The sequence below is a fragment of the Python bivittatus genome, unplaced genomic scaffold, assembly GCF_059951505.1.
Source record: "Python bivittatus isolate LINGU-HERP-01145 unplaced genomic scaffold, Pbiv_v1 ctg000690_np1212, whole genome shotgun sequence".
NCBI classification, from domain to species: Eukaryota; Metazoa; Chordata; class Lepidosauria; order Squamata; family Pythonidae; genus Python; species Python bivittatus.
Window position 1 is genome coordinate 20,475,821 of NW_028277096.1, and position 24,025 is coordinate 20,499,845.

General features: G+C 48.8%; 1 protein-coding gene across 1 annotated transcript in view; it reads left to right on the top strand.

The window, feature by feature from the left end:
* The first annotated feature begins 674 nt into the window (after positions 1-674).
* The window catches only part of TBX2 (T-box transcription factor 2), a 35,843-nt gene continuing 12,492 nt past the window's right edge, over positions 675-24,025 (top strand). The window contains exons 1-6 of the mRNA XM_007442350.4: positions 675-1,366; positions 4,220-4,487; positions 12,625-12,771; positions 16,850-16,926; positions 18,241-18,410; positions 20,588-21,222. Of these exons, the coding sequence (XP_007442412.1) occupies positions 999-1,366; positions 4,220-4,487; positions 12,625-12,771; positions 16,850-16,926; positions 18,241-18,410; positions 20,588-21,222 (1,665 nt within the window). The 5' untranslated portion in view covers positions 675-998. The remainder of the gene's footprint in view (positions 1,367-4,219; positions 4,488-12,624; positions 12,772-16,849; positions 16,927-18,240; positions 18,411-20,587; positions 21,223-24,025) is intronic.

Below are 24,025 nucleotides of genomic sequence, written 5' to 3' on the forward strand. Positions count from 1 at the left end.
AGGGAGAGGTGGAAACGCGCCGGGGGGGCGCGGGTGGGCGGCGGGTGGAGCGGAGCGAGCGAGCGAGCGAGCGAGGAGGCGAGAGCGAGCGAGCAAAGAGGTGGAGGAACCGGAGCGAAGCAAGGCGGCGCACGCGAGACAGCCCCCGTTTTTACAGAGCGACCCAGGAGGGGAAAAGACAGCGTTTCACCCGGAGTTCTCCCGGCCGGAGCTATGAAGCGTCTGGCTTTCCGCTTGGATTCCGGCGTCGATCCAGCTCCGGAGCCTCGCGCTTCTTGACCGCAGGAATCGGCTTTGGTTTCGCTTTGGGCTGGAGGGGGAGCAGGCGAAGAGAAGCCGGGAAGCCCGCCGGCGAGGAGCAGAGAAGCCGCCCTCCCCCAGTCCCGCCAGATCCAACTCGGCTTGGCTTTCGGAGGGGCCAGGAGTTCTTCCGAGGCTGCAGGCGGGGGGGGGGGACGCTGCTCTGCCCGACTCCCCCCTCGCGAAGCAATCCCCGAAGTTTTCAAGATCGTCTGGAGAGGCGCTTTTTAAAAAAAGCCGCAAGATCTGGAGGCGTGAGGAATCGCCCTCGCCGGCGGAGGGGCCCCGGCGCTTCTTGATTTGCTTGTTTTTCGACCTCAGGAAGGGGGGGGGTCCCTTCCCCCGGGCCCCCCTCCGTTTGCGGCGAATAAGAAGGACCTACGAGCGCCTCGGAGTCTGTCCGGAGGCTTAAAATCGCGGGGGCTCTTGGGTTGTGGGGGTTGTGGTGTGGGAGTGGGCCCCCCGTTCTCTGCGGGGCTCCCCTCTTTTTTCCTCCTCTTTGCAAAGCCCCGAAGGGACGCGGCGAAGGCGGCAGTCTGGCGAAGAGTCCCGGTGGGTTGAAACTGACTAGACCGCCGCTGCCGAGCGCCAAGCAACCGGGGCTGAAATTCCGCAGCCCCCCGGCCTCCGCTTTCCCCCCGCCAGCTCTCCCTGCCTGGGGGGCCTCGCTCTTCCCGCCCGGCTGCGTGCATGTCCCGATGAGAGACCCAGCGTTCCCGGGCGCTGCGATGGCTTACCACCCCTTCCACGCGCCCAGGCCAGCCGACTTTCCCATGTCCGCCTTCCTCGCGGCCGCCCAGCCTTCTTTCTTCCCGGCGCTGGCTCTGCCCCCGGCCGCCCTGACCAAGCCTTTGCCGGATCCCAGCCTGGCCGGAGCCGCCGCCGAGGCCGGCTTACACGCCTCCGCTCTCGGACATCACCACCAGGCCGCCCATCTGCGCTCGCTGAAGAGCTTGGAGCCGGAGGAGGAGGTCGAGGACGACCCCAAAGTCACGCTGGAAGCTAAAGAACTTTGGGACGAGTTTCACAAACTGGGGACCGAAATGGTGATCACTAAATCGGGCAGGTAAGGCAGAGCCCCGCAGCCCCCCCCTTCTCAGGATATGCAGATTTACTGGGGAGGGGGGAAAAGCCCGCCTTTGTGTAATAATAATAACAACAGTAGCAACCCCCACAATAATAAGGTCGCTATCGCGCTACAATATTCTCTTGCAAGGTAAGCAACACAGAAGAAGGATAAGGAGTAAATCGTAATAATACTGCGATATGCAGAATGATTGTTGGCATTTATTGGCGGAAGAGGAAAAGCTAGCCCTTGTAACATCATAATAAAATAATAATAAGGATACATCAGGCTATTCCCTTTCAAGCTAAGTAGTGCAGAAAAAATAAGGAAGAGCCTGTCTTGGTACAGATTTATGTATTAGGTTTTGAGGCCACCCGACTCCAAAAGGAAATAATAATAATGATGATGATGATGATGATGATGATGATGATGATGATGCAGAATGATTTTAGTATTTATTGTGGAGAGAGGAAGAATTCAGTCCTTGTGCAATAATAATAATAAAAATAATAATATAATCCCGTCACACTATACCCTTTTGAAGAATCCAGTCCTTCTCCAATAATAATAATAATAATAATAATAATAATAATAATAATAATAATAATAATAATAATATATGCAGAATTATTTTTAGTAGTTATTGTGGAGAGAGAGAGAATCCAGTCCTTGTCCAACAGTAATAATAATCCCATCCTGCTATGCCCTTTTGAAGATAGTGCAAAAAAAGTGTAAGAAGAAAATAATAATATAATTTCCAGAATCATTGTTGGGAGGGAGAGAACCCGACTTCTTCCTCCCTTCGCCACGTTGCTAATAATAATATTTGCAATTTCTCACATTGAGCCCTGCCTTCACCAACCGGCCTTCCCCGCCCCGCCTGTCCATCCCAAACATGTAGCTGTTGTCCTACCGACATCTGGATGGAAATCACGTTGACCTGGGGGGGGGGGGGGCTTCCATTTCGGAGTACCTGGAAGTCCTGATACTAGGGAGGAGGGTTGTTCAGATGTTGGGAGGGGAGGTGGGGGGCTTGACAAGGGACTTGAAAGCAATTTTTTTTAGGACAGTTTGATTTCCGGGAATATCTTCCAAGAAATCTGCCTCCAACTCCTCTTTCCTCCAATCTTATAATTTAAACCCTATAATTTCAGACTATATTTCCACGTGTTATTTATTTCTATTCAAAGGTTGACCGCCGGAAACTCCATGGATTTCCTGCTGGTATCTTTGCTATATCTCTCTGTCCACCCCTTCTCCAATTCTGAGTCATTTAGCAAATCAGAAGGTTTTTTTAAAAAAAATCCTCCTGTTTTTATGCTTAAACATCTGGAAAGCCGCACCTGGAAACAGTTGATGGTTGGGGGCCCCCTTGGCTGGCAAAGAAGCCCCGCAGAATCCCGTTAAAGGTCTTGGAAGAGTGCAGGTGGCCTAGGATCGATCCCCAAATACAGAAAAACGCGAGGTTTGCTCACGAGTAAATACAAGCAAGAGAGAAGAGGAAACGGCGCCGCTCTTTACTCTTCGCGCGCCCTTCCGCTTCCGAAAACCGAAAACTGTTAAGCTTTAGGCCGGTTAAAGTTAAGCTTTAGGCCGGTTAAATTACTTTTATCTCCGGGGAGGGGGATAATACCCAGTCCCGCTTTTTCACCCTGTACCCTCCCGAACCTCCTTTATTTCTGATAAACTGAGAGGGGGGCTTGTCTTGAACTTCATGCATTTTTTCTCTCCTCTCCTCCCTTATCTCTCCCCGCCAGAGGCCTATTTTTGCGTTTTTTAACCACCCCTTCCTTCTATTAATAAAGGGGTTCTTTTCTCCCCCCCTCCCCCGCCCCCGCCCCAGCCGCGGTGCGATCCAGAAAAACCCAAACTCTGCTAATGCAAGTCACGCTCAATGGAGCGCCTCCGTGGAGCTTTTAGTTCTCCATGACAGAACCCTGCAGGCTTTTAAAATTCTGAGATCCAGATTTCTAACTTTTTTTTAAAGTTCACCCAAAGGAACCTTCTGTAAAATAATAATAATAAATAGATAAGAATAACAACAACTTCTATTATTCCTGTGTAAGAAGTAGAATGCACCACATTTACCAGGAAGTAAATTTCTTTAAAATGGATGGCGCTAACCTGCAGGTGAACAAAAGGGGTTTAGACGGGAAAGGGGAAAATGTGTATTGTTTAGCCTTCCTTTCCTCCAGTCCTATAAAGCAGAAATGATTTAACCAGATAGGATTTTTTCCTAACCGAATGTCGGTCTGGACAGTCTTTCGCCCAAAGTCTGTTTTGTTTGCAAAGGATGAAAATGGGCCCGGGGCGTTCAGTACACGCGCGGCAGGGCTAAAATCGGGCGATCCTGGGGGCGGGGGAGGGAGGCGTTACTCCGGAGTAATTCCTCAGAGTTTCAGAGGGACAAAGACCCCTGAGGAAATGTGCAGCCTGCGACCTGCCCCCCTCTGCCTTTCTTCTTGGCGGGGGGGGGCGAGAATATTTCATTTGAGTCTGGGGAGACCTCAGAGAAAAGAGCAGAGGCGTGTTACTCGGGAGTAAGCCTAGTCTTAAACTCTTCCCCTGTTTAAAAAGAGGGGCTGAAGAATATAAAGGGGGAGGGACACATTCAGCTGCCTGTGCCCGAAAATAAATTAGTAGGAAAAATGATATAGAATCGTAGCATTTAATAGACATTCACCAGGCTCACCCATCATCGCCCTACTTTGAGGGAACACCCACTGGCAGGTGCATGTCTGGGAGTGCATATTATTATTATTATTATTATTATTATTATTATTATTATTATTATTATTGCCTTTCCACTGCCCTGAGGTTCCCCCTTCCTTTCACTCTCTCCTTCGCTTCCAGGCGGATGTTCCCCCCCTTTAAAGTGCGGGTGAGCGGCCTGGATAAGAAAGCCAAGTACATTTTGCTGATGGATATTGTGGCTGCGGACGACTGTCGCTACAAGTTCCACAACTCGCGCTGGATGGTGGCCGGGAAGGCCGACCCGGAGATGCCGAAGAGGATGTACATCCACCCGGACAGTCCGGCGACGGGCGAGCAGTGGATGGCCAAGCCGGTGGCGTTCCACAAGCTGAAGCTTACCAACAACATCTCGGACAAGCATGGCTTTGTAAGTGGCCGCCCCTTCCTTCCTTCCTTCCTTCCTTCCTTCCTTCCTTCCTTCCTTCCTTCCTTCCTTCCTTCCTTCCTTCCTTCCTTCTTCCCTCTTTCTCTCCCCTTCCTTCCTCCTTTCCTTCTTGTTTTCTTCTTTTTATCTATTTATTTCCTTTTCTTTCTTTTTCGCTCCCTCTCTTTCTTACTTCTCTTTTTTCTCCCTTCCTCCTTCCCTTTTTCCTTTTTCTTGCTCTTTCCTTCTCTCTCTTTCCTTCTCTCTTTCCTTCCTTGCTTTCTTCCCCTTTGTTTTCTTTCTTTTCTTTTCTTTCTCTTTCTTTCTTTCTTTCTTTCTTTCTTTCTTTCTTTCTTTCTTTCTTTCTTTCTTTCTCTCTCTCTCTCTCTCTCTCTCTCCTTCCTTCCTTCCTTCCTTCCTTCCTTCCTTCCTTCCTTCCTTCCTTCCCGTTCTCTCCTCCCTCCCTCCCTCCCTCCTTCCGCCTCTCCTTCAGCTCTTTCCTTCTGGCCCGGGGGAATCCTACGCAATTGACACGTGTCTCTATCTTCAGATAATCACTCCGTTGGGAACTGGAGCGGGCAGGCCACACCAGCCGCCTTCCTGTCCACTCTGAAAGGCCATTTCTTAAACGCAGCCCAAGTGCAGGTTCTCGACCCATTCCCGGCTTGGCTGGGGCTCCAGCCGCTGCCTTCTCTTCCTGGTTAGGGCACCGAGACCCCAGGGCTCGGGAGAGTATCTTTTCTCCTTAGCCCTTCCCAACTTTCCTGATACGGAAAAGCTAGGTGCATAAAATAACAATAACAATGATAATGTGACCTGTGCCTACATATTGGCGCAGGATAAAGAAACCGAACCTTCTGTATGAGGAGGGAGGCAACTTTCAAACGACTTCTATCTGTAAAATCCATAGGAATTTTATTTCACCTCCATCGCCCGATTCTGAACGGGGGTGGGGGGGTGGGGGACTCTTATCAGCAAACAATAAATCAAAGCGCCCTCCTCTCTCTCTTATCGGGCGCTTAAAATTCGCAGCAAGGCTAGGTTTCTAAGCTTAGGGAGGAGGGGGTGAGGGAAGTAGTAAGGAAACAAACGGACACACGAACACACACACACCCCTCCAATTCTCCTTCGCGTATCCCGCGCGGCTTGCGCCGGCTTGGTTTCGAAATGCCGTCCTACCAACTGCAATGCAAAAAAAATGCGGTGTTCCCTCTGCCCCGTCGCTTGCGACTGTGGACTGAGTTCCGCTGGAGGGCTGGTCGATAGAAACGTTACGTCGCCGGCTTTTCTCCGGTTTTGGCTCACAGGAGACGGTTGTTAGGTAAGCGAAGCCTCATTCGGATTAGCCAGTTTGAATTAAGAGAATCTCTACGCGCAAAGGCTGGAAGGGGGGGGGGGCGGTGGAGAAGAGAGAATCGCCCGCAAACTTCCCCAGTTTGTGGCGGAGTGGTGGAGGCTTTAACTCGGAAGGGAATCTCTCGGGGGATCCATGAAGCTGGCTAAAATCGTGGGTTGAAGAAGCAGGAGGAAGAGGAAGGGATACAGTTGAGACCCGAGCATTTTCGGATTTTTTTTCCCCTGCCCGCAGAATTCCCAGCTCATTCTTGGAAACCCGCAAACTCTTTTTGCAATCAGCCAAAGGAAAGTCGTAAAGGGGGTGAGGGGAGAGAAAATCTTACAAATGATCACTTTTAATTGTAAGGTGTTTAAGTTCTTCTTTCGTTTCCCAGTTACTTCCAAGTTGCAGAAGGGGGGCGGATAACACCCCCCCCCCCTTTACAAATATTCTGCGGTGGGGGAAATAGGTCCCAGAAGCAACGTTGCCAAACTGGACTTGGGAAAACAGGATTTGAACCACCTGGTTTGGGGGATTCAAAAACTGGATACCCCCACCAGTTTGAATATGCACAATATTTTTTACCCATTTCTTCACCGTTTTGCCTATATTAAATTATCACCTGGCTCTTTTTGTTCTGTCGAGGTTCTTCCCTTTCCTAAATGTTAGACAGCAATTCTATATATCATTATCTGGGAATAAATCCCCTTAAACAAACTTATGCCACATTTAGAGCAAAGCTTTCTCAATTGGCAGTGTTAAAAACATATTTAAAAACGTATTTCTATACCGATGAGGCCCTGTTGAAAGTCAAATGAAATACAAAGGGAGACCTAGACCTGTTTGGCCTGGGGTAGAATAAAAAAGAGAGGGAGAGAGAAGATGCTTTTATTTTTATGTTCTTTATTGCTGAAAAAGAATGATAACCAGAATGGACGAATCTGAGCAAATCTAGTCATGGCAAGAGAAATGGGTTTTGTTTTTAAAAAGACCTTATTCATTAAAATCACTTGGATGCTCTAAGAAAGGAGGGGGAACAGAGAAATTATTTCCATAAATCTTGACTTCGTTTGTTGTGTTATAACCTGACCTCCTTTTAAACTCAGTTTAAGAGGTTATGAAAAGGTCTTTTTTTTTCTTTTTCGGGGAGGGAATGAAGAAAACAAGTTGAATTACAAGTGTATCTTATAAAAGAGAAAAGCAGAAACAGGATTAGAATCTGATTCTCAGCACAGCGCTCTCTTTCCTTGGAAGTAGGTCTCCTTGTGTTCTAGCAGGACCTGGCAAAAAATTACAGTTTAGCAGCAAGAGACGGGGGAAAACAAAACCTTCCCCCTACAACTTGGAATGTGCTCAGTCACCTCTTCCGGTGTGCTTGTGAGAATCCAGCTCCTTAAAAGCCAAGCGAAATGTTCTTCCCTTCCGAACTAATTTTCGGGGCAGGTTGAAATTCAGCCGGATTGCTCAGGCCTCCTTGCACGCGCGTGTGCACCCACACCCGGGAAAGGTTGCAGGCTGTTGCAGAGGCAAATGGCTGAACCCCCGAAACAGCGACAGCATTTTCCATAAACGATTAGAAGTAAGTAGCTGGAGCGAGGGAGGTCAACGTTGGACGCTGGCGAGGGTCTCTGCCCCTATCTCACAGGCGCACACGTGCACGGTTCCCAGATCAGTTTTTCACTGATCCCCCCGCCCCCCCCCCCGCTTTAAATCAAAAGCCGTATCTTTGGGGGAAGATGGGATTCAGCGCCTGCACTCCGACCAGGCCGCGAAGATTTCTGCCTGGAAGGGGGCAACAGAAGGGAGAATTGCGGCCTGCAGGAGTTAGACGGTTAATACTATAACACCTAAAGGTCTCTCTCCTTTCAGTTTGCCCTCCTGTTCCTCTTTGAACACGGACTGGAGAGTGTAAGTCGAGGGGGCAGAGGAGCCTTTCTTTAAAAATTCCCACCCCGCCGCCATCACCCTCCCACCCACCCACCCAATAAACCCGCGATGGTCAGGGAACAGTCGTGTACTTATTTTTCCGAATTTCGCGCGAGAGGAAGAGAGTCGAGGTCGGCAGGATCCGGGCGTAGACGCCGATGCGGCCGACAAAGAACTGCTCGTTTGAAGGCCAGGAGTGGATTTAATGCACGGGCCAGTCTGCAACACGCGCCTTCCCTCCTTCCCTCGCTAGCACCGTAAAGCGCGACTGTATTTCCAAAGCGCCTGGCTGAACTGCTCGCAGGAATCTCGTCCTGAACCTGCAACCAGGCTGGATCGCGTCCCAAATTGTGAGGCTCACGTGCTCCGGGAAGGGGGAAGGAGGAAAGATTTTTCAAAAGATTCATCCCCTGATATTTGCCAGGGTTGCGGAGCCCCCCTCCTCACCTCACCCCAGGCAAAGGAAAATGACATCTAGGATGATCTTAAAGAACCCAGCCCGGCGCAAGTATCTCGTTTAAGGGGAGGGAGGGGTGATTCAAAAGCAGCGGCGTCTCGGAAAGAAGGGAAGGCTGTCTAAACAAATCTGCTTTTAGGGAGCCGGAGTGAAAAAAAAAAGGGGTGTTGTTGCAAACGGATCCAGCAAGAGCGCTGAGAATGAGGGGGAGGGAGAATTAAGCGCTCCTTTTCTTTCCCACCCCGCTTATACTTCGATTATTTTTGCACTGTCGCATTGCTTTTCGGTTCAAGGCCTCCAAAGCTGCCCTCGCTTTAGGTAGGGCTTCCTCGCGAGTCAGTTCCTGAGGCTATGTCCTCCTCCAGGAAAAATGAACAGCCTGGGGCGCTTCTCTGCGAGAGGGAACCCCCTCGATCGCCTCCGAGGAAATGCAATTGGGATCTTGAGGAATAATAGTAATAACAACACTATTAATCTGCAATGACAATGATGAAGGTATGGTTCTGGAGCGTCCGGACCAGCCTCGGTCCTGATCGTTCCTTAAAAATGCCTACCTAGGGGCTTACTTGCGAGTAAGTAAATGAAAGAGGCCCTTTCCTCCACCCAAGAGGATTTGGGAAAGAATCGCTAGGAAGCCGAAAGTGCGTGCGTGTCTCCCTCGCGAGAACAGTAACCCCCATACATTTCTGCGAGGCTTACTCCCAAGTAACGGCAGCCTTAAGAGTGTCAGGAGCCTGTGCATTTACTTGTAAGTAAGCAGCACGTTGGAACGGCTGCTTGCGCTGCGAATTGCCCTCGGAAAGGAACGGGAGGAGACGCAGCGCCCTTACACCTCCAGGTTTCAACAGGTTTCCCTCACATTCCCTGCTAAATTGCTTCTGGGGGTTGGGGTTAGGATCAAGGCTTTTCACCCTCCCTCATATAATAAATAGAGGCAAAGCCCCTTGGATTTGGGTTGGATTTGGATTTGGAGGTCGATTGCAGTTAGATGCGCTTAATTCAGAAGTGCGGGCTTGGAAGCAGACTCAGGACCATGGCTTGAGCTAGGCTTAAGTCCCGATTGTCTCGGTTTAACTGGCGTGCGAACCGGTCTTTCTGGAGGCGAGGCCCGCTTCCTTCTAAGCACCCCGACTTAGAACTTTGGGGTCAGATAGGCCCCCTCCAAATCTTTCTACCTGCGTGGCGAGCAAGTTCTACGGTACAAGCGGGAGCTGTGAGCCAGCCTAAACATCTTCCTTCTGTAACCCACGAGCTTTATTCCCGCGGTACCCTGAGCTCCAGTCCCCCTTCGGCATATTTTAACCTAGCGTGTAGCGCGGCTGGTTAATGGGTCGTCGTGCTGTGTGAAATCAGAATAATGGGCTGCTCGAATAAACAGTAGCTGCTAAACACGTGGTGAATACAGCCACAAAACCGGCGATTGCCTAGGGTCACCTATGTGCGATGGGCGACTATATAAATCGAGCAAATAAAACAAATAAAATCTCTCAAGAAGGGACCTTAGATTTCCAGCTCAACTGCGTGGAACAATAAGTTAGGCGCAAGCCGTTCACCGCCTCAGCTCCTCTCGTGTAGGATTGATTCCACTCCGCCTTAATCCGAATTATCAGCCATGCCCATCCCATTGGTACAAAGGCCGATGGATCAGCGCAGGAATTCTTTCTAAACCGATTTGAGAGAAAGCCTCATCGGGTTCACGATGAGCTTCTCGGAGCTTCGTTCCGGGGAACTTCCGCCAAACTGGCCTCTTTAAAGATATTTGGTTTGTCACCAAAAAACACAACCCCCCCCAAAAAACATATCGTTTAAAATGCGAGGCTTCCAGTAGATTTAAATCCGCCATGAACTCGGTTTAAGTGAATTAGCAATCTGAACTCCTGCCGTACTTCCCCTCCCCCGCCCCCAAGAAAGGGGCTGACAGGGTGAATTAAGAACGGAGTCTCTAAAAAATGGGGCGGTGTAAATGCTGTATATATAAATAAAAGTAATTATTACATTTGAGGGCGCAGAACGGGGGCGCGGGGGGCTCTTGATCCTTCTGAAAATCGCATCGGTTGCAAGAGGGTGGCCAAACACATTTTATGGCGCGACCGAAGAGCCCAGACCAGTCGCATGAATGGTGCCTGACTTGAGACTTGCCGCTGTTTCCTTGAACCCGGGGCTGTTGGCGTGTGAGCGAGAAATCTCGCTGGAAACCGATTGCTTTTAAGGAACCTGACCAGCCTTGCATTCAGCTCGCAGGGCCTTACTTCCGAGTAACTGGACTTTCCTGTCGCTTGAAGCCCCCTCATTTTCAGAGGGACCCCCCCCCCCATAATTAGGACTTCTCCCCATTCTGGCACCCTCGGGACTGGTAGGACTACAAGCCCCATCTCCCCCAACCCGATCGGCGAAGGCTGAAAGAAGAGTTGGAATCGTTACCCGGAACTGGGGGAGCATCTAGATACCCCCTAAAAATAGACGAAAACACTTTTAGCCTAGATAGCCGATTTTTAAACATTTCTTCTCGCTACAAACGGAAAAGCGAAGGGGTGATCCAGGCCACTGTCCCGGAGGGAGTGAAGCCTGCCTTAATTCGCCTGTGGATCGCCATCCATTTTGGCTCGGGAATCCAGATAGACCATGGACAGTAGTTCTCAACCGGTATCTCCCCAGCCAGATGATTTTTTGGAAATGAGCCTCCTGCATTTCAATCCGCTTTGCGTCCCCCGCCCCCGCCCAAGTGAGCACGTGGCAAGGGAATCCGGGCCGGTAGAAAAGGCGAGCTCAGAAAAACTGGGCTACCGCCGCTTTTCTTAAACTTTTTCGGGAGCAAGGCCGCTCCGAAACCGGGTGGATCGGCTCCTTCCCTCCCTCTCGATCCCTCAAGCCCCTTTTAGGATCGCTTGCTCTGCGCCGCGCTCCTGTCTTCGCCCCAATGGAGCGCGAGCCAACTTGCGCTCTTGCGGAAAATCAGCGGCCAGCCCCCTTATTCGCCGAGCATCCTAGATGGAAACGGGCTCGTTTTGCTTCCGTGAATCTCCGGCCGATCCGGTTCTCGCGGGGAGGGCGGAGATGGGAAGCCGTCCCTTTCGCCTCTCCCAGCCGCTCGCTTTCCCCCCTCGTTTCAAGCCAGCCCTGGATGGAGGGATCCAGCTCGAATTCCTGCGGCTCGCCGCTGTTTGTCGGTTGGGTTGGTTGCAACTGAGGTGCGGAGGACTAGCGCCTTAGGGACAACAGCAAAGAAACGGTCTTCTGTTGGCTCTCTCCGATTTACTTTGGGGTAAAGTGTCGTGGTGGCCGCTGGAGGCGTTGGGGGGGGGGGGTTGATCAAAGGAAGCTGGTGCTCTTGGATTGTTCACTCTGCCTCCTTTGGGGAAGGGGCAAAGCGAAATCTCTTTGACACCCTCTGGATTTCCATGGGAGCCGAAAAAGGGGGAGGGGGCTCCAACTGAAACTGGGATTTTTCCTTTGGGTGCTACCTGCCTTAGATTGTAAGCACTGTTAATATTAATCAATTCCATTATCAGAGATTATTTTGGATCAGTTTTCAAAATTTCAAATTTTCCTTCTCTTTTTATAGGGGGGAGGGGAGAGCAGGTGTTTGGTCAGAAACAGGCTAGAGAAAGAGAAACCAGTAGACAGAACTCTACACATGGCTTGGGGCACAGGAAAATAGTCTCTGGAGCTCCTCTCCAGTAGCATAATTCCTCTCCCAGGACCTGGCTGATCATAATTATATAAATGAAAAAGCAAATGTGTATTATAAAAGGGCACGGAACAATGCTAGGTTTCTCTGCCTAGGCCTAAATCCCACTGAAGCTCAGCAAGGAGTTATCTGAGACTGAAACCTACATCCATAAAGCTTTACTCACGAGGAGGCTTCCTAAACTTCTCCCAGCTCTTCTACCTCCTTCCTTGGCCGACCGTTTTTTCTTCTGCTCCTTCACCTTCTTCTCCCTAGAAACCCAGGGCCAAGGGCACCTCCGTCTCTCGGAACTGGCTCTAAAACATCCCTCGGAATTGCCCCTTCTCCCACACCAGCAAAGTCATCCTTGCCTCTAGCACAATAAAAATATCCAGCTTCAGCTTCAGATTACATTTGGGGTGCTCTGATGCTGAAGGGGTTGTTCTCCAGAAAGAGCTGTGGGGAAGAGAGGTGTGAACACCTACCAGCCTTTCTTGCGATGCTTTCCTTCTAAGGATTGCAGTCCTACTGTGAACATCCTTTATCTCCTACTTTTTCCTCCTTCCCCACTCTAATTTTATTGGAGAGGGGAATGAAGTGGGATCTTTATGGTTTTTTAAAAAATCCATAACTAAGCAGATATTTATAGGAGTACAGTAGTTTCACCCAGAGTGATTTCTTAAAGATCTCCAGATTTTTCCCTCCCTCTTTTCCCAGCTTTTAACCATCTTTCTCCCTCTCCCCCACCCAACAGACTATCCTCAATTCGATGCATAAGTACCAGCCGAGATTCCACATAGTCCGAGCGAACGACATCCTCAAGTTACCGTACAGCACTTTCCGAACTTACGTGTTTCCCGAAACCGACTTCATCGCGGTGACTGCATATCAAAATGACAAGGTAAGGACATCGTGGGCTGTGGGGAATAAAGGCCGGGTCTCTCTTCCTTAGTTTTCTGGTTAGTCACCTCTGTACTTTCAACTCTTTCTTCCAAGGCGGTTGGTTTCAAACCTGAACCGGCTGAAACAGTAGGCATAGAAGACCCCTGATGGCTAGTGTTCAGGATAGACTGCCATGGTCCCCGGAGGTTCCATTGAGCTTTAAGCTTCTTGGATTTGTCTCTTTGTCTCCTCCTCTTTTTTCAAAGCCAAGGAATCTGAGACAGGAGCTTATCAACGTGAGAATTAGGGAGAGAGCGAAAAATGAAGTGGCAGGTCTGCAATTTTCACTGGAGGCCGCGCTTCAATCTTAAATATCCAACGTGCAGGGCTGGTTGTATGATGCACAAATATTGGCAGGGAATAACTTCCCTGCAACATCTTTTGTTACATAAACAATGCCCAAAATATTTCCCTCCCCCAAGTCGCTGGTTTTTATCCCCTAAAATCCACAGTTTGAAGTTTTAAGAGGTATTTCAGAGTGATGATCTCTTTTCCATTATGGTCTTCGCACAACACCTTCAAAAAATGCCTTCATGGCGGCTTTTCAATGTTCAATCTTTCCCCCTGCTCCCCTCTTGATTGAGGGAATTCCCGGGGGGAAGACAATGGAATAAACAGTGGGATTCTGGTTGCAGGATCCACTGATCACATTCACAGAAATGGTAACCTGGGTTAGTGGCACCATTGCTGCATTCACATAAATCAGCTCGAATGGCTTGATTCGCACAACTTCCTAAAGTGATGGCTGGTTTTTCCCAACACCCTGAATCGCACCCAACCCCATTGGAACCTGGTTTACGTGTCGTGTGAAACCAGGCCATGTGCTTACATTATGGGTCAGTGCAGCCTACAACTCAGATTTAGCTTAACTGTGCAAACTTTAGTTAACCCTGGATAAGAGGGGCTTGGAAACGCCTTGTGGACTTTGGTGGACAGGAAATGGGCAGGGAAGTAGAGAACTGGGGGCTGAGTTCCCCCAACAAGCTTACGCTGCTGATTGAATAAATTGTTTTCAGAATCTACTGAACCAGGAACTAATCAAAGGAGCTGAATTCAGCAAACTGCTAATTCATTTACTAAAATTATAAAACTGATCAAGGTTGGGATTCAGACAAGGTCAGAACTGCCCGTGAAGGACCTCAGCAGCTCTTTATCTGATTGTGGGAATCCAATCACCACATTTCAAAGAGAAAGGCCCGAGAATCGGGCGTGCAGCTTTATACATGCAAGAAGACCCCATTCAAATCAGTGCTGCTTGCTTTAGAGCAAACCCCTGTAAAATCGGTTGCACGCCTTTGGAAAACGCCATGCTCGACTTGCTGTGCTCAGCCTGGAAGGAGGGAAAAGCGGGGTGTGTGTGTGTTAGTTTATTTTAAAGCCCAATTATGTTCCAGATTCAAGGTATAAAACCTCGGCTGGAAATTGGACTGGAGCTAGATTTGAGCTGGGAGCGAAGGAATGGCTGGGGAAATTTGTTTTGCAAAGCTTCCCAACATTTGGAGGGAGGGGTGGGGGGAGGAGAGGACCTTTTCCTTGCCGGCCCCCACCCCAATCTCAGCCCGGCCTGGCCTTTCGCTTGGGGGCTTTCTCTCTGCGGTGGGCCCGGCATTGGAGGGTCGTTAATTGATTACGGACGGCACCCTTCAAGTTTACGAGGCCACCAGGCTGGTCGGGTGCGAGGGTCCCAGCCACCCGGGCGCAGAAGGCAAAATAATTTCAAACCCGACCTTTCTAGATCTCCGGCCTGGAGATGAGAGAGCCTTGCTGCGCCCTCCTTTCTCCCAAAATCTGAGCCCCAGTCCTCCCCCCCCCCCGCACGCGATTCCCTCTATGAAAAGAGCATTTCCTTGGAGGCCCCTGGAAGAAGAAAAAAGTCAGAGGCGGGGTAGAGGTATTCTGGATGGACGGCTGTTTTTCCAGAATTCCTTTTTAAAACGGGCGGTATTTCACCTGATTTTTAAGGGTTTAAAAGGACAAGTCCTTTTCTGGACAGTTGGTCCTCCTCCTTTTGCCCTATTCTTTCTTTATCAAAAGGCCCTCCCTTTCGATCCCCCCCACAACTTCCTTCTGAGGGGCTGCACTCCAGTTCTGTTGGAATCCCACTCCTATCATCCCCAGCCAGCGTGGGCAAGGAGGATTTGAAGCCCAATATTCTGGAGGCCAAGGAAGGGGACCTTGGTGAACTTCTCCTGGACTCTTGCATCACGTCCGATCCCGCTTCCCCTTAACGGAACCATGTTGCGGACCAACCCACCTTTTTCCTCCGGTTGTGGGAACGCAGCAAGCCGGGGTTTGGGTTTGGGTTCTTGGAGGCAGGTTACACAAACCAAGGGGACAGCCCTAAAGGGCCTTGTGCGAGGGGCTGTTTGCTAATCTATTTTTTTTTCTATGCCCGCCACTGGCCTGATGAAGTGCTAGCAAGAAATGCTACAACTCGTTTTAGGAAGGAACTCTCAGATTGGGCAAAAATATCAGCGGTTTGCAGTTTCTTGCAAGGAAAGGTTAAAATCTTTCTGTCTTCCCCCCCAGTTTTTTTAAGGGTGGGCTAAGAGAAACACCAAGAGCTCAGGTCTAATGGATCTCCCCCCAAGCTAAGCTGATGTAGGGTGTGCTGAAGGGCTTAAGAAGAGGTGGCTATTCTCTGTTTTAAGAACGGGCCTCCGCAAATATTTCCTGACTTTGCATTCAAACCCAAAGGAAAATTGGTTTCTGGAATGCCCTACCACAATAATTATTAGCTTTCAGGGGAATACTAAGAACAAAACTATTAAGCACTGACAAGGAGGAGCTGAATGGAAGCTCAACTTCCATGGAGAAAGGCAGTCTACCTTTGTGTCCCAGGCATTCAGAAAAATCATTGTTCACTTCCTTCAGTCGTGGTTAGTCTGCTCCCTCCCCCAGGAAGTATTTTGACAAAGCACCTTAATTTATGAGTAATCCAGGGAGTCCCAATACCCCTCTGAGCCAACCTGTGGGGGTGCTTTGAATGTGGGGAAGGGTTGGGAGGGAGCATAGGAAGATACACCAAAGCAGACTGCAGTCTGGCTCTTCCAGGACCAGGGATCCTGGTTTCATCGCTGTCTTTCCTGCGTGGGGGCTCTGAGGGCTGGACACCAGGTGGGAAAGAAGCTGATCTTAGCTTGACTCAAACCCTGATAAGTAATTCAGACCAGCATCAGTCTTGATCACAGCTGCAGGGTGTTAAACTGGAGGATTCAAAACACCTTCCCGTCCCTTTTCTACACATTTGGTATCTCTCTCTGTTCCCCCCAAATTCCCAGCCCTGTAGCTGGGAATTATAGGGTCAATTGTCAAAGTCCTCAATTAGAAATCAGCACCCTGAATTGTCCATTTAAAAAACAAATCTACCTACATAAATAAAATAATAACATAAAGTCCAGGATCCTAAACCTGTCTGGGGAACTTGGATTCCCTCGTTTGGCTGGCAACGGGAATGTTAACGTTGTCTTTGCACTTTTCTGCATTTTCTGATTAGAGCCAGCAAATAAAGACCCCTGGAGACATCAGGTCCTACTTCTGGGAAAGCCTATCCAGGATTGTGCTGTAATCAAAAGTACAATAACCCCCTTGGACTCAAAGGCTGTCTTCACACATTCGGCAAGGACCAATTGTGTTCTTTGAGGTTTTTCCCCCCTCTCTCACTTCCAAGGGATTTTTAAGTTGGCTTATATTTGAAATGATGAGTTTAAAAAAAAGAGAAAGAACCTCTTTTTCCCCCAAAGAAGGGAGTATAAAAATGTTCCAGGTTTCCATTGGAATAGCCTGAAGGAAACAACTAAGAGCGGGGGGGGGGGAACCTCACCTCAACCAAGGGTCCCCAACCTGGTGCCCTCCAGATGTTTGGACTGCTGCTCCCCAAATCTGTAGCCCCGGGCTGCCTGAGCTGGGGATTCTGGGGACTGAAGTCCCAAACGCTTGGGATTAGGGCAAGGTGGGCTTGAGTTCATGACTGCCAGCTTGGTTGGCCCGTCAAATGACCTTGGAGTGTTTCTGAAAATTATTTCAATATTTCTCAGATCACCCAGCTGAAGATAGATAACAACCCCTTTGCAAAAGGATTTCGAGATACGGGGAATGGGCGGCGAGAGAAAAGGTAAGCTGAGAATAATCTTTCCTTAATGCAGTGTTGTCCAAACTTGGCCACTTTAAGATGAGTGGACTTCAACTCCCAGAATTCCCCAGCCAGCATGGCTGGCTGGGGAATTCTGGGAGTTGAAGTCCACTCATCTTAAAGTGGCCAAGTTTGGACAACACTGCATTAATGTTAGTGAGTTGGGGTTTCAGCGGGCAAATGCTGTTTTCCATTTCTGCACTTTTCCCTGATCTTAGCCTGCCATCCTAAATATAGTTACTTGGGATTAAGACCTGGAGTGGATTGATTTCAGAACAGACATGCCAAGAATTGCATTATACGGTTGATACTATTATTTGCAATCTTGTTCATGTTTACTCAGAAGTTTTGCGGGCATCATGAGTATCTTCACTGGAGGAACTTTGTAATCAAACGCTGCGTTCACCCAAGGTGTGGAACTGCGGTTTGCTTAATCATGGTTTATTAAATAACCTCCGGTTGCCTGGGTTTGGATCGCACACTGCCATAAACATGACTGACAAGTCACAATGGCTGAATTTATAGGCAACTCATTAAGCCATGGACAAAGTCTTACTCAACGTTCAAAGCAGTGCCTTAGTTAAAGACGGTGTCTTGAGTTAACCACAACTCCCCGGGTGCCTGAACCCCCTCTGTTTCCCCCAGGAAAATAACATGTTATATAATCCAAGCCTAAAATTTGGCCCCAGGGAAATGAGGGCTGAACTTGAGAAGGGAAAGAAGGTTTAAGCTCTGATTTTTGCTCCAGGTTCATTAGCCTTCATTCAGGAATCCCTTAGCAGAGAAAGCAGATGGCAGACCAAAGCCGTTTGGGCTATCTAAGTCAGGTAGCCATTGGATGGGAGATCACCAGTTGATCCCCAGGCTGCAGATGAGACTAGGAAACTAACAAAACCCTGAAAGGAAGCCATGGCAAGTCCCTTCAAGAAGACGATTCAGATTTAGGACCAGGAGTCAACTTCTCTCAAAAGTAGCTTGACTTTAGTGAGAGGTGGTCAATTTCTGGTTCAGTTGGGAGGTTGTGCGGGAAGTCATCTGGCTTTTCCTTCGACCTTGAGAAGTGGCAAACCAGTGTTTCTCAATCTCAACTTCAAGATGGGTGGACTCCAACTCCTAGAATTTCTCAGCCAGCCATGCTGGCTGAGGAATTCTGGGAGTTGGAGTCCACCCATCTTAAAGTTAAAGAAGTTGGGAAACACTGTAGTAAAGGGAAGGGGGGATGAGACCATCTCAAATGCTGATGCCCCTCCGTTGAAGATTAAAACCAGTCGTGTTCCCCCCTTTCCCCCCCGAAAGGAAACAGCTTAGTCTCCCTTCCCTGCGGATGTACGAGGATCAGTGCAAGCAGGACAGAGATGGGGGCGAATCGGATGCCTCGTCGTGTGAACCCGCCCCAGTTCGCGAGTCGCTTCACTCCCCTTTGGCAACAACCCCCAGCCCCTTGCGGGTCCACCGAAACAGCAGAGGTGAGGATCTTTGGGGCAGGGTCAGCTGGGAGGATGGGGGGGAGGCTTCCTTCCCCAAATGGGGGCCCACCACCTCCAACTCTGAACCCCTGGAGTCACCTGTTTCAGCCATTTCCCCCTTAAAACAGTTTGAACTTCTTCCATGAAAAAAATCCTGCTGCTGTGTGATCTGATCCCTTCCAAAATCATAATCATAAGAATTCCCCCCGTCACTTTCCGGGGTTTATTTATATTCTGCCATAGCGGGATATGCAGGTCCCAAAGTGATGAGAAGTGGAGCTGTTTCTAAGCTTAAATGAAGTTTATCCACCGAGGAGAATGTGAACATTTTTTTTTTTAATATTTTCCCCAAGGAATTATTCCTCCCCCCTCCCAGTTCCTTGCTACTGAGAATGTAATTTTGGGGAAGAAAGAGTTTGCTATCTATCGCCCCCTCCTGGTTGCATTAAACACGCTTTTGATCCTCTGGAATTTTTAGTCAAATTTACAGAAAATATCAGGTCTCAGGCCTGGAATTCTTAACATGAATTCACAGAGGCTGCTTCTAAGTCCCCACCAAATAAACGGACAATAAATGGATTGAGATTGCCAGCTCCACACATTCGTGCCTGGAAAGAAATCGCTCAGTTATTCCACTGGTTTTAAGGGTCTCTGGATTAAAATTTCTAGCAGTTTACTCTCAGTTAATATCCGTGTTCATACTATATGTTAAACCCCAGCAAGCCAACCACATTATGGCTTAATCTGACAGTCTGGTTGATGCATCTCTAATGCAGTTTGTCTGGTTTTGTCTTAACAACGAGAGATTGTTAATCAGGATTGGTTTAGTGTAATGGGCAAATACAGCCAGTAGATAATTGAGGCCAGTGTTTCTCAACCTTGGCCACTTTCAGAGGTGTGGACTTCAACTCCCAGAATTCCCCAAGGCTGGCTGGGGAATTCTGGGAGTTGAAGTCCACACCTCTGAAAGTGGCCAAGGTTGAGAAACACTGATCTAGGCTTTCAGCCTTAAACTGTTATTTTACTTTTGAGTAAACACGCGCAACATGAAGCTGTAAGTCTGGCTGTAAATTTAAATGATGGGCTTTAATTGATCGTTAGCTCAAAAATGAACCTTGCAGAGCTGCGGCTTTAAGCACACATTTCTTGTCAAGAGTCCTGAATATTGTAGAGGTGATTACAATGGCGTGGCTCTCAAGTAAGTGCCATACTGTAAGCAAAGGAGAGGCATAAAAATTGGCATTTCCTTCTAAGAATGTGTGGTCAGGTCATCGCCCTGGAGAGTTTATGATTTATTGATTAAATTAAGTCATATTTCAGCAGCGAGAAGCTGTAAATCTCAAGCGCATCATTTACTTTGGAGGCAACGTGAATACTGGAGTGTTTACTGCAAGACAGCTGAAGTTCTGCAGTAAGAAGGACGCTATTAAAAATGCCCTTTCTCCTGAATCACGAGCCCTTGGCACGGCTGATGCCTGATGCCAGGCAAAGACATGCGGATTGGTGCTTGCTCAATTTTATAAAAGAGAATTTGCTTTAGACATTCTGTCACCGGGAAAGAGACTTCTGGAGAAATTCTCACGGAGGGAGAATGAGGTAGCTGTGCTCCTTTAGGGACGAGGTGGCCAAATGGTGTGGGGGAATGTCCTAAATAGGATAAAAATGCACTCCATCAAGTGGAAATCAGTTCCACGTGCTCCCGGGGATCCAGACTACGCAATCCCCTTGGATACAGTCATGCAAGATTGCCATTGCCTTCTTCCAGCACCGCTTGAGGGTTTCCTAATTGTCTCCCATCCAAATCCCATCCAGCTCCAACCCCACTTAGCTTCCTGCTCCAAACCAAAAAATCAAGCTGCTACTTGCTTGATTCCTTTCCCACCTGGCCTGATCCCCAAAGAAGATTTGTTCATTCATTTATGAAATGTACAGGCAAGCCCAACCGGTGATGACTTCAGGTGGCTCATAAAACACAAGCATAACATGGTACAAAATACTGAAATACCAATTGTCTGGAAAAAGCCCATCATCTGAAAAACCCAAAACAGCATTCAAAACCCCCAAACCCCCACTCCCCAGGATGATGGGACCTGTGGTCCCCCAGCTCTTGCAGGATGCTGGTTCTCCCCCCCTGCAGCTAAGCCGGTTGGGCTAAAGTGGCATTTTTCTCCTTGCAGAAGACAAAGGCAGTGACCAAGAGCTGGAGAAGGGGTCGGGAGCGAAGCGGTCCAGCCCTGACCTGGGCCAGGGATGCTCCCCGCACAACCCCAGCCCCTGCCTGCAGGGAGAGGAGCGGAGTAAAGAGCGAGGAGCCAGCAAAGTCAGCGAGGCCTCCAAGGAGAGTGGCGGGAGCGAGGGAGCCCTCTTTGCCCCGCTGGGCTTGGAGAAGGAGAAGATGGAGGGCAGAAGGAAGGACTCTCTTCTGCAGCCGTCCCAGGAAGGATCCAAAAAGGAGGCGCCTGGGGACTGTGCCCCGATAGGGTGCAGCAGCAAGGAAGCCTTTGCCCCCCTGATGGTGCAGACAGACAGCCCACCGCACTTGAACCCCGGCCACCTCCAAAGCCTGGCACTCTCAGGCCTCCACAGTCAACAGTTCTTCAACCCCCTGGGCGCGGGGCAGCCGTTCTTCCTGCACCCAGGACAGTTTGCAATGGCTCCAGGAGCCTTTTCGGCCATGGGGATGGGACACTTGCTGGCTTCGGTAGCCGGTGGAGGGAGCCTGGAAAACGGGGGACTCTCTGCTCCTCAAGGGACAGCCGGCACTGCCACCCCCTTCCCCTTCCATCTCTCCCAGCACATGTTGGCTTCTCAGGTAAGGGGGCAAGGAGGGGGGGAAAGAGTTGATGTCGCCTCTCCCGCTGAGGATGGGGCCGGTCAACGTGGCCTGCGGCTAGATTTATACTGTTTCTCACACTCATCAACTTTAAGCCATGTGGACTTCAACTTCCAGAATTCCCCAGCCAGCGTTGCTGGCTGGGGAATTCTGGGAGTTGAAGTCCACATGGCTTAAAGTTGACAAGTTTGAGAAACACTGGGCTGGAATATGGGGTAGGCCACGCAGGAACCACTAAATTTAGATACCGACCAGTCCAGTTAAAAAGGAGATCTGAAAAAATATTTTGGTGTGAGACTTTGAAAATTGGTGCTTTTCAGGGTAGAGAATTCTAAGCCAAGTAGGTGGTGGTAATTACGTTCCTAAACTTCTTTAAACCAAGTTCCTCCTTTGCAATGTGCCAGCTTTGTTTGAAGTAGGTTTTGTTGACTCAGCCACAATTGCCTTGGTTCCTACATGGTATTTAGCCATAAATCATGGTTTACATGCCTTCATGGCTAGGTTTACTGATCAACCAAAGTAAAATTCAACAGACCTGATTATAGCTTAGTGCAATGTACAAACTTAAACCTTTGGTCTGGGTAGAAAAATGACTGCCTGGCAAAACCCTTTGGCTGGGTTTCCCAACACAACACCTAGTGAGTTAAGAGTGTTAAAAACTTGGCAGCTGCATTCACACAACATGTTAAGCTGGGTCAGTTTTAACTTTGGCTTTTTGGTGTGTGTATGTGTGATTTAAGGGAGTTAGTCCCACTGAACACAATAAGAATATTCTGATTAAGTTTCCTAAAGATGCTCTGTTGAGACTGAGATGTAACCTCTTCCTTGCTGGCTTTTCAGATTAAAACTCAGCTTCTTCCTCCTTAGTATGGGTAGAGGAGTCTTCAGAATGTGGTTGTTCATGGTGGAATGCACGTAAACCAGGCTTGGTTCTTCTCAGGAGAGGATAACCCCCATGAGCTTCATCGAAGCACTTGGATTTTAGCTAGCTCAGAGTCTTCTACTCCAAAAAGCTTGTCATCCATATAGGCTGGTCTAGAAAGGGATCTCATCGCATTGTGGACAATCCCATGCCATGTGATTAGTATCTGCTCTCTGTCCGTTCTGCTGGACTCCAGCCATGCCTTAGAGAAGACACTGAATGCTCTGTGTCTCTCTGAGCATTGCATGGAAAGATCTGCGGTCATAGACCGTGTCCCCCCCATGGAAGCCAGTCCCCCCAACCCTCACGGCTGGTTTTTCTTCTTGAAGGATCTTAGAGAACTTCCCAGCTAGGGTTGACTTGGCAAAGCCAACTGTTGACTGAGGACGTCGCTTAGAAGAACCATCTTGGGACATTCGCTGGGCTGGATTTGTGGGGGTTTTTTAACGCCGATCTCTTTCGCATTATGAACTTTCCTATTTTTTGCAATATGGTACTGTGCTAGCAGATCTTAATAGGAAGAAACACTTTCCTTTTTACCTAAATAGCAATTTGTCCCCAAAAACAGATCTGTCCAAATCTGTCCTCTAGGTCATTATGCAACCTAACTTCTGCATCCAGAAAATGGGGTTAATTAATTTAGCAAGCTTTGGTTAAATTAAGTGTGGCTAAGCATGGTGTGTGAATGCAGATAGCAAGGACCTGGAAGGAGGTCACAAAGAAAGCTGGCTGCCCAAGAAAGTTGGGATATAGAATAATGGATTTGCATTACGGAAGGCAGTTTCCCGTTGGATATTAGGAAGAAATGGCCAGACAGTATGACCGATTTGACATTGGAGCTGAGAGACGGAGCAAACTCCTATTCATTGGATATGCGCAATGGGGTCTGGAGAGTCATCTCTCAAAGATGCCTTGACTTGGATTTCTGCACAGAGCAGCGGGCTGTGCTAAATGATCTCACGGACATTCACGCATTGTGATTTCTCCTTTGTTGGGGTTTGCAGCCCCCCCTTTTTAAACACAAGGGGAAAAGTGACTGTAGTGAGGCGAGAGAAACCGCAGCATCCTTCTGTAATGTAGGCTCATGAGTTGACTGAGAAAGGGATCCACCGGATCCCGTGCAGTGAGCACGGCTTGCCTCTAGTCAGGAAGGGAATTCTGTCTTAAACAAGAAGACGACAACGCCAGGGATTTTTTCTCTATCTTTTCCAACCACCCCTGGTTGGAAATAATTATTACAAAGGAGATCAGTTTCTCCAGAAAAGAATGTTTTGTCTATCTATATTGGTAAAAGTGGTGCATTTTAATCTGTTGTCCGGTCTCGCTTGCCAGCCCTGGGAGATTTTGCTTTCCTTAGATCTAGGATCCATCTTGAATAACATCCACCCTGAGGCAGCAATCTTTTTGGAAGGGGGGGCGGGAGGTGATCTCTTAAAATATTTATTTGGCCTGCAAGGTTTATTGAAGATATGGTAGAGATCTAGCAATGTTACTGGAGGAAAACCCAAGTCAGATTGTGGTTGCTCACTGCTTATTTTTATTGCAATTTTTAATTACAAAAAAAAAACCTAACATAAATGTTTGGGGCCAATCCGATTGTTTTACCGCTTGCTTGCGAAAAGAAATAGGAAGAGAGAGAAGGCAGAATGGCATCTTCAGAATTCACTTCTTTGTCTCCAGATTCCATGGGGAGGATCTGGGGAGTAGAGAAATTGTCTGGAAGCCAGTTTTGGCTCAAACTGTCCCCCTTCGGATGGGTTGTACTACAACTCCCATCATCCTCTGATCCTATGAGGGTTTTAGGGCAAGATGGCCATGCACCAGTTAGGGCAACGCCATGTCACAGTGTGAGCACGGGCT